General features: G+C 57.9%; 1 protein-coding gene across 4 annotated transcripts; it reads left to right on the top strand.

Annotated features, from left to right (window-relative positions):
• The first annotated feature begins 4,423 nt into the window (after positions 1-4,423).
• DLX1 (distal-less homeobox 1) lies at positions 4,424-9,469 on the top strand. Of its 4 annotated transcripts, none has more exons than XM_055308165.1 (4): positions 4,424-4,496; positions 5,268-5,641; positions 6,341-6,540; positions 7,740-9,469. In XM_055308165.1, the coding sequence occupies exons 2-4, from the start codon at positions 5,329-5,331 to the stop codon at positions 7,992-7,994; spliced, it is 768 nt and encodes a 255-aa protein (XP_055164140.1). In that variant the 5' UTR covers positions 4,424-4,496; positions 5,268-5,328; the 3' UTR covers positions 7,995-9,469. The 4 variants fall into 4 exon arrangements, with proteins under 4 accessions (XP_055164140.1, XP_055164138.1, XP_055164139.1 ...); XM_055308163.1 differs by having other exon boundaries at positions 4,433-4,496; positions 4,961-5,641; XM_055308164.1 differs by having other exon boundaries at positions 4,472-4,500; positions 4,961-5,641.
• The last annotated feature ends 479 nt before the right edge of the window (positions 9,470-9,948 follow it).

Below are 9,948 nucleotides of genomic sequence, written 5' to 3'. Positions count from 1 at the left end.
GCTGGCAAGTCAAAGCTCCAGCCCGGATCCTGGCTGGGGCTTGGCTTCCCAGCGGGGAGGGGACCTGGGGGGCATGGGGACGCCCTCGCTTCGGGATGAGGGGCTTCTCCAGATGCATGCTTTTCTCTTTCCCGTGTCTTGACCGCCCAAGTAAAACGGTTTCCCCTCCTAAGCCCATTGTGTCTGTGCTCCTTGCGCCTCTGACAGTTAGAGGGAGGAGGTAAGTGGTTAATTTTTGAGTCTCTGAACTTTTTACATGGGCACATGGGGGGGGGGGATGAGCCTAGACGTTAGCTGGGGATTTTATTTATTTATTTTTTTAAAAGATTGTATTTATTTATTCATGACAGACAGAGAGAGGCAGAGACACTGGTAGAGGGAGAAGCAGGCTCCATGCAGGGAGGCCCGACGTGGGACCTGATCCCGGGTCTCCAGGATCACACCCCAGGCTGAAAGGGGACACTAAACTACTGGGCCACCGGGGCTGCCCTAGGAATTTTTTTAAAAGTCTTTGCTTTCCCCCTTGTGGGTCCCACATTGGCTCTCCCAGGGACCAGCTGCCCCCCAGCCCTTCCAGTTCTTTTCCCTTCATAGCTTCTTTGTGATGAAAAGATTAGCCCGCAAACCGAGGGAGGGGTTGGTTACAAACATTTCCTTGCCTGTGAACCCTGGGTCTGGCCTCTGCAGTGCTTTATCAATCCACAAACCTGACTTTCCCAGTCCCCCATGGCTCCTCCTCACGTCCCTCATCCTGCCCCAAGCGGCCATCCCTAAGGTTATTTTTTAGAAACCCTCTCCTCCCCTCCATCTCTCTCTCTCTCTCTCTCTCTCTCTCTCTCTCTCTCTCTCTCTCTCTCACACACACACACACACACACACACAGTGTGACCATTTATTGCACTAGAAATTAGAACATCGGCCCCACCAGTACAGATGTGAACAGTGGTTGGTCTAGCTCCTAAGCTGTCCTCTCCCCATATCGTCGTCCCCCTTCAGACTGCGCTCTCCTTCTGGAGACCCAAAGGATCCCAGCAGGGGACGATATGGAAACTTTTGAGGGCAAGAGCCAAGTTAGCTGGGATTGGAGCTGGCAAGCCTGCAGCTCCACCTGCTTCAGAAGCAGGAAATCCAAAGGCCCACATTCTGCATTTCCCAAAGGCCCATTTCTGATCAGAATATCCTCCCTTCTTCAGCATGCAAGCCCCCCCCCCCCGCCCCGCACCTGTTCACACCTGGGTTCAGGTGAAGAGGTGTTTGGAGTTTAGTAGACCACATAGAAAGTAGTCCCCCTCTGATCACGGTTTTAGGAGCGAGTTCAGTGAGGGTGTCTGGGCAGTCAGGGACTGTGCAAACTTCTATTTCTACTGAAGCTGCTTTTGCAAAGTTATCACCCACTAAAAATAGCTTGGGCGGGATAGCACCAAGGAAATGCAAGCACCTGTAGTTGCTGTGACAGGTGGTCTCTGTGACGCTCAGAGTGGTGGGAAAAGAGATAGGAAACTGAGGCCAATAACAGCACTTGGAGAAGTGGCTAGTTCAAGCTTTCCCCTGAACTCAGATTCTCTTGGGCATCCTCCAACCCTTCCAGTACCCCTTCTCTGTGCCTGGGGATGTAGAATTTGGACAGAGGTGATTCCAATTCAAGTGGATCCGAGAGCTGGAAAAAGCGAGGGAGGAGTTGAAGATATACCAGGACCATAGAAAAACTTTTCAGGGGGGGCTTGAAACATTCACCAAGCAAAGGCCTAGAGACTCCAGGACAGTTCGATTCTGTAGTAAGGAACCTGGCCCAGATGGCCTTGGAAGAGAGCCGTTTGCCAGATAATGATTTCACTTCTCTCCTAGGGCAATCAGAGTGCAACGGGTAGCCGCTTATCTTATCTACGGATCAGTTTACTCTAAGTTCCCCAAGAATAATTTTATTAGGACCACAGGATTTTACCAACCACTGGGAAAACATGCTGTTCGTGCAGCAATTATTCTGAGGTGGAAGTATTTATGGGACAGGTTTATAATCCTATTTATTCAAGTAACTAGTTTAAGCCTAGTTTAAACATCATACACACATCTAGGTGTCTATGTGTGTATATATATATACCAGCCAATACCAGCAGCTCCCTAGGAAACAGACTCGATTTAGAACGAACTCCCTTTAACAGGCTTTGAAGTTGAAGTTAGAAAGCAGATTTAAAAATACTTTGTGCATCACCACCACCGCCACCACCACCTTCCAGCCCAACGGGCCCCAGACCTCACCCGGGGTCGCCGGGACGCCGGCCCACGCGTGGCCACAGCCACCACCCCTGGACGCGGGTCCTGCGGTGGCTCCCACGGGTTCTACTCGGGACCCGGGATAAACCTGAGAGTTGTGCTGCCTGTCAGAGTTGGGACAGGCAATCATCTAAGCACACCAACGTTTCAGAACAGGTGTCGTCCCAGCTGTGGGGGGTGGGGGGATCCACTGGGCGCTGACGGAGTGGAGATAAGACCGCGCGCTGCGAAGCTGCTGGAGGCCCCGCGGCTCAGCGCCCTAGGGCCCGGCTCAGCCGCCCCTCCCGGGACCTGCGTCTCTGGGGCTCCGAAATCATTCCCCAGTGTAGACACTCCCTCGCCCACATATAACTCATTTCTATAATAAACAAGGCTCAGAAAAACCTTTCCCGAGGAGGCGCGTGCGGGTCCTTTGTTGCACGGAGCCAGCCCGGTCCCCCCGCGCTGGAGAAGCGTGGATTCCCCCTTTCGGATGCGGACAGGGGGCCCTGGAGACGGGCCGCCTCTCCACCACCCCCCTTCCCCCCACCTCGCAGTCCTCGGCGCCCGGCCGTCGGGTTTCCTCACGCCCAGCCCTGCGCCCCCGAAGTCAGCAGCCGCTTGCCCGGTGCCCACCCCACCGCGCCGGCCAGCCGCAGCGATCACTTACGTGGGCAGAGCCCGCTCGAGGCGCGCGCAAAGAGCAGCGGCCCGGGCGGCGTCCGAGCTGCAGTGCAGGGCGCACCGCCCCGCGCCGCACACCCCGAGACAGGCGCTGGGAAGGAGCAATTAAAACCACAAGTGCAACACGGAAATCAAGAGGAGTCGAGCGGCTCCGGGAGTAGGCTGGTGGTGGCGGAGTGATTAGCTGGTTGTTGCTACAAAGCATCACCCTGTGGTTCGGTGATTAAGGGGGGGAAAAATCTTTTTAAACGTTGGCAAACCAGTTATTGGTTTAAAGGATTTTTTTTGCTTTTGTTTTTCTTTTTGCTCCAACCACGCTGCCTGAAATATTGCTACCCCCCAAAATCAGGCCCTTCAACCAAAGGAGAGAAATTCCGCGGGCAGCAGCTGCGGCTACAGAAGTTGAAAAAGAGAGAAGCCCCTTCCACTAATATCTGTAACGACAGCACCGATGTAATTTGTTTTGAATGTTTATTTTTATTGGTGTTCCCTCTGCCAAAATGTGCTTGATTACAGAGGTTTGTCCTGTGATCACTGCGCACTCCAGACAGGGGAAGGTGCATCGCCGAAGGTTCAGCTCAGGCCAGATCAGATCTCGGGCTGTTTAACGCTGAAAGGCTGCATGTTGCTATTAGTGTTAAATATATGGCTAATTATGCGTATGAAAATTAAACATCAGTGTTATGCTAATGGGGCGCCTTCAGCTGCGGATCCGAGCACTTGAGACTACCATTTAATCAAATGAATCAGTAACTAATACATCTGCACGTGTGAACTTTCACAAGATCATTTCCCCGTTCCCCGTCACACCGCTAAATTATGAAAGAAATAATTATCAACACTTTCTAATTACCTAACAAAGTAATTTGGGATTCACCGTGGGGCTGGCGGGATGGGGAACCAACAAGCCCCTCGCAGGCAGCGTGGTGCGCGCCACGCCTCGTGGGGGTGGCTGCGTGGTGGCGGCGGCGGGGGGCTTTTGTGCGCCTTCCCCTACTAGCGCCCCAGAAGATAGAAGGCGCCGCGGCGGCTTTTGCCAGCCCTGCCCCCAGGCCCAGGGGCGCCCCGCTTTGACCACTGGAGATGAGGAGCACCCTGGGCGACCACGAGAGACGTGTCCGTCACCTGCTCCGCGGGCCCCCGCGGGCCCGGGTCTGCCGCGGGTCCCGGTGGCCCGCAGGCCTCCCAAGCCCCGGGCCCTCCCGCCAGGCCCCGGGAGGCCGGAGGATGACCACCCGGGGCCCGGGGCTCGAGCCGAACTGAGCCCGCCGGCTCCTCGGCTCCACTCTGCGCCGCGCCCTTGGGGCGAGTGAGTCCAGGGCACTGGGCGCAGAGGGAGTGGAGGGGAGGGGGAGGCGGAGGAAGGCAGGGAGGGAGAGAGGGGGTGTGTGCTGGGGGAGGGGGCGGTGCGGCCGCCTTTCCTGGGAGGAGAAGCGCGGGTTCCTGGCTCTCCGCGCGCTCTGCTCTCATCAGACCGGTGCAGCCTCGAGCTGGAGCGGCCAGCTGGGCCTGGAGCAATGCGAGCGGGCCCCAGGGAGCGGCGGCGGCGGCGCGGCGGCCGAGTGAGTGAGTTCGCCCGGGGGGCCCCAAAGCCGACCCCGGGGATGTGGCTGAGCGGACCCAGGCCTGGGAGGCGCCGCCGCGCAGGGCGCTGCGCTGGGCACACGGCGCTCGGGAGCACCGCGCCCCGCCGCCCTCCGCGGAGCCGGAGGTGGCCCCCGCCCCCGGCCGCAGCGCGCGGCTTGGCGCTGCGAGGCCGCCGAGGCCGGGCTCCCGGGCCGCCCAGGCGGAGCGCTGGGCCCGGGCACCGCGGCTGCTGGGAGCAGCGGCGCCCCGGGCCCGGCGCTGGGGGCGGGCGGAGGGTGGGGACAGTCGCGGGGGGAGGGCGGCTGCGCCGAGCCGCTGGCGGGTTTCTGGGAAGTGAGGCGCGCCGGGGAGGCGGGAGGCTCGAGAGCCGCGGGCCGCGGAGGTCCCGGCGCGGGCGCCGCAGCCCATTGTGCGCTCCGCGCGGCGCGCTCTGTTGCAGAGGAGCCCCGGCCGGGACGTGCGGACGCGGTTCTCCCCAGGCCCGGCCGCCTCGCCCGCTCTAGTCCAGCGGAGCCGGAGCGCCTCGGACCAATCCCCGGTGATTATGCAAGACAGCGGACCAATCAGCTCCGCCAGCTCATGAATATTTATGACCTTGGCTGAGTCAAAGCTTTGAAGCGAGTTTGGGGAGCTCGGCAGCATCATGCTTAGACTTTTCAAAGAGACAAACTCCATTTTCTTATGAATGGAAAGTGAAAACCCCTGTTCCGCTTAAATTGGGTTCCTTCCTGTCCTGAGAAACACAGAGACCCCCAAAAGGGAAGCAGAGGAGAGAGAGAGACCCACACCCAGACCCCGCGAGAAGAGATGACCATGACCACCATGCCAGAAAGTCTCAACAGCCCCGTGTCGGGCAAGGCGGTGTTTATGGAGTTTGGGCCACCCAACCAGCAAATGTCTCCTTCTCCCATGTCCCACGGGCACTACTCCATGCACTGTTTACACTCGGCGGGCCACTCGCAGCCCGACGGCGCCTACAGCTCGGCCTCGTCTTTCTCCCGACCGCTGGGCTACCCCTACGTCAACTCGGTCAGCAGCCACGCGTCCAGCCCCTACATCAGTTCGGTGCAGTCCTACCCGGGCAGCGCTAGCCTCGCCCAGAGCCGCCTGGAGGACCCAGGTACGTGCGCCTGCCAGGGAGAGGGAGAGGACAGGGTACAGGGGAGAGAGGGACGGAAGGAGGGAGGAAGGGAGGGAGGAAAGGGGGGAGGAAGAGAGAGAGAGAGAGAGAGAGGAGGGAGAGGGGGAGAGCGAGGTGGGGGTGGGGGTGGGGAGGGCGCCGGAGCAATGGAGGTTTCGGGTATCAATCTATGTATGGATCCTTGTCAGAGCAAAGAAAAAAATTTTTTTAAAAAAAATTCCACCCAACTCGCAACTATCCAGCAAAGGATAAATCTGAGAGCGTCCCCTGGCACTGTCTGGGCCTCTGGGCGGCTCTGTGCGCCGAGCACACAATGCCCCTTTGGAAAACAGAAACCCACATGTGCACGTATTAGTCTCAGTAATTATTTATTGCGTAGCGCTATAAACAATGTATGCAATTAAGGGTAATTAAACCTCAACTACCGCCTGCAAAAAATAGCAAACTTTCTCTGCAAAGGCAGGAACTGCACGCCTGGGAACTGCCCCAGTCCGCCTGCTGCGGCCCGGGGCCGGCCCTCGGACTTTGCGGGACCCTTCCCTGGCTTTCGGAGTTTTCTTGAGCGTTCTCTCTCGGCCCAGCCTCTGCCACCCCTCGGTTGCCACTCGCCCTCGGCTCCCCGCACTAAAGGCTGTCCCCGCGTTAACAGCGGCCCCCCCGCTTCTGCTGTCCCTCCAGGGGCCGACTCGGAGAAGAGCACGGTGGTGGAAGGCGGCGAAGTGCGCTTCAATGGCAAGGGGAAAAAGATCCGCAAACCCAGGACGATTTATTCCAGTTTGCAGTTGCAGGCTTTGAACCGGAGGTTCCAGCAAACTCAGTACCTAGCTCTGCCCGAGAGGGCGGAGCTCGCGGCCTCCTTGGGACTCACGCAGACGCAGGTACCTCGCCGCGGCCCCTCTGCCAAGCGGGCCTCCCGCGGCCGGCCTGCGCCCGGAGCTTCATTTCTTGCTCTCCGGGCCTCAGGGTCGGAGACTGTGTGCGTGTGTGCGCGCGTGCTTGCTGCGTGTGTGTGTGTGTGTGTGTGGTGTGTGGTGTGTCCGTCCCACCCATGGCTCTCCTTCCTCCCTCGTTCTCTCTGCTCCGGCTCTGCCGCTGCACTCTGTACTCCGCGCTGCCTGCCGCCCGGCCCTCAGTCCCTGGACAATCTGATTAGGGCGCGGAAGGATTTCCCTAGACGTTTTGTTTGGGGACTCTGAGGTCACACGTGCCCGAACAACTGGAACAATAGACGCTGGGCTTAATCCCTTCTTTGCCTTTAAAGTGTGTGGCTAATCACTCAGGGCCTGGGCCAGAACCTCTGTTTCCCTTCTCCTCCTCCTCTCCTCCTCCTCCTCCTCCTCCTCCTCCTCCTCCTCCTCCTCCTCACCGGGTTGGGGTGTGGGGAAATCCTTTCCTCCGCCTTGTCACCTCCCAAGTCCCAGACCCTGGAGGAGGAACGTGGGACCTTCCTTCCCGGATTGCTCTAAGACTCTGGGGAGCCCATGGGGCTTTCTGACCACGACTGGCGCACGTTTCCAACGTCTGGGCCGGGATTTGGAGCAGAGCTGGGGAGAGCAAACAGACACTAAGGAAAGGTTGATGTAAGTCCAAATGAAAAAGTTTAACAAAAACCTTTTGGCCTCAGTCAGCCCCCAACTCACTCAGGGACAGAAAGGCTGGAGCAAAGAGAAAGCAGGTGGCATTGCAAATAAATTTCCTCCACTCCTTTCCTCCGCTCGATTCTTTTTTATTGATGATCATATTGGACTTGAAGACTCGAGGTCGTGCAGGCGCTGCTTCTTCCCCCCAGACGATTGCCAGGGTCGGGCTGAGCCCCTGACAAGCGAAGGCCTGAATACCCCCCTAACTCCTCACCACCACGCCCCCTTGGCTCCCTGCGAGCTGCCCTTGGGGGCCACCTGCGGCCGGCGGCCTGGCCTCCGAGGCTTTGGTTCCCATAGGTGAGGGGTGCTCTGCTCCCCCAGCAAGCGCTGCCCAGTCGCGCAGGGGCATCCTGTCTCCACTGTCCCCCCCATCTCCCCACCACCACGGTAGGCACAATGGACCTAGCCAGTCACATTATTGTCCGCTCTTGCAGGTCAAGATCTGGTTCCAGAACAAGCGGTCCAAGTTCAAGAAACTGATGAAGCAGGGCGGGGCGGCTCTGGAGGGTAGCGCGCTGGCCAACGGCCGGGCGCTGTCGGCCGGCTCCCCGCCCGTGCCGCCGGGCTGGAACCCCAACTCCTCATCTGGGAAGGGCTCGGGCGGCAGCGCGGGTTCCTACATCCCCAGCTACACGTCGTGGTACCCCTCGGCGCACCAAGAAGCTATGCAGCAGCCCCAGCTCATGTGAGGTTGCGCGCCCGCACCCTCCCGCCTCCTTCCCGTCTCCCCCGGCCCGGGCCCCTCCCGCCTCCCGGTCCATCCACCCCGTCCGCAAGCCCCGGGCGCCCCCCCTCCCCCGGAAGGGCCCAGGGGCAAAGAAGAAGGAACCGCGAAGGCCGGACGCCCGCCACCTCCTTGGAGTCCCGCGCGGTCCGCACCCGCGACTCCCCGGCGCCCACGCGCTCGCCCTCGCCCCGCCTGGGCCGCGCGGTGACAGCGGCCTCCGAACGCAGGCGCGACCGCCCGAGACACGGCCAGAGCAGCGCGACCGGCCAGCTGGCCCCGACTCGCCGACCCTCAGCTGCGTGGGACCATCAGGAAAAAAAAAAAAAAAAAGGAAAAAAAAAGAAAACCCACAAAAAAAATGTAGAAAAAGCAAAAGCTTTTTTTTTTTTTCTGTTCTGTCTGTCTCTTGTCTCCTTTCGCTCTGTATCTGTGCGCCGACGAAGTCGAGGTCCTCGTCTGTCCGCTGTCCTCGTTCTGCGGCCTCTGAAAAAAGTCACCAGGTCGGAAGAGGCCCGGGCCGCCGGCCGCCCAGCTCCGCAGGCTGGGACGTCTTGTCCTTTCGGACCTTCTCCTGGGCCTGCCTAGCCATCTGTGTAGCTCGTTCGGGAATCGGGGGAAACTGGAGGGAGGGGGTTTTATTTATTGAGGAATGGACTTCGCCTGAGGGTGGATGTTGGCCAATTCTGTGGAGCACAAGGTCCCGTAGTACCGGTGACTTCAAACGCACCCCCGGGGAAAACGACTAAGGAGGACCTGGTGATTTTTAACTTATACAGTAACTTTTGTACTTCGCTGGTATGGAGAGGTTGGAACCTAATGCTTTGCATTTTTACATGTCCCGTATTATTTTTAAAAGAAAAAAAAGGAGAAACGAAGCCAACACAATTTTCTCATCTCGGGGAAAAAACACTTGGTCGCTTTGCCTGGACAAGAAGGAAAATTCTAATTCCCTCCTTGGGGAGCAAGAAAGAGTGGCCCGATGGGCAGTGAAACAAACAACAAACAAACAGGCAGGCATAAACGAGTGCCCTAAAGCCAGTGAGCTTTAAAGAAAGACAAAAGCAACACTAATCCCCAGAGGCTCGGACCACAGAATAACACCAGGCGGCACCCTGGACGCCCAGTCTCCAGTGCAGGGTCTAATCGCTGTACATATTATTATTGTTGTTAATTATTATTGTTATTATTATTGTTCCGTAAACATGTTGCACAAGCTTAGCTCTTTTCCGTTCTGTTGTGTGTGGCTGTAAAACCTGATGCTTTGTGAAATGAGAATCTTGACATTTTACTTGTGAAATTTGGAAAATGTGATCAATTGAAATCAACCGTGTTTTGTGTTCTCTATGTCAAAGTTTAGTTTTATATTGAGAATGTTAACTTATTGCTTTGTATCTTGGGAAAAAAAGAACTTTGTAAATAAGTTATAAAGTTTCTTTGAGACAGTAAAATTATGGTTTCGAGAAAGAACTGCTGTCTGGTGTGCTGTGTGAGGGGGTGCTGTGGGCTGAGCCAGGCCTCCCCCTCTGGGGACAGATAGTGCAGGGGTAAGGGACTCCTGGCTCCAGACTACGGGAATAACCCCCAAGGCCCTCCCAAGCGGCTGGGACCGTTCATCTTGCCCTGCTTCTGGGCCCCAAGGGGTCTGATCCCTACCTGGGTTAGGAGGGTGGGCAGCGACTGTCTGGCAAGGGTCCTTGGAAGGGGGGATAGGGAACAGGTGCTGTGTGACAGAGCCAGGTCTCAGGAACCAAAGGGACTGTGCAGGCTGGCTGAGAGGAGGGGAAAGCAGAGCTCAAAGGTAGCGGGCATTGGAGATGTGAGTGCCACCCCACACCCAGTCACCGCCCGAAGCCAAGAGGACTGAAAGTGGAGACACAGGGCTTTGCCCCCTCGCCAGCGCGGAGATCTGGCCTTCC

Source organism: Nyctereutes procyonoides, unplaced genomic scaffold (assembly GCF_905146905.1).
Source record: "Nyctereutes procyonoides isolate TBG_1078 unplaced genomic scaffold, NYPRO_anot_genome, whole genome shotgun sequence".
Taxonomy (NCBI): Eukaryota; Metazoa; Chordata; class Mammalia; order Carnivora; family Canidae; genus Nyctereutes; species Nyctereutes procyonoides.
This window is presented reverse-complemented; position numbering and strand designations above follow the sequence as displayed.

Bases quoted from the DNA above. Each gene is read 5' to 3' on its own strand.
- DLX1 (XM_055308165.1), top strand. From the start codon at position 5,329: ATGACCATGACCACCATGCCAGAAAGTCTCAACAGCCCCGTGTCGGGC. The intron at 5,642-6,340 runs GTACGTGCGCCT...CTGTCCCTCCAG, and splicing joins GAGCCGCCTGGAGGACCCAG to GGGCCGACTCGGAGAAGAGC. The intron at 6,541-7,739 runs GTACCTCGCCGC...CCGCTCTTGCAG, and splicing joins TGGGACTCACGCAGACGCAG to GTCAAGATCTGGTTCCAGAA.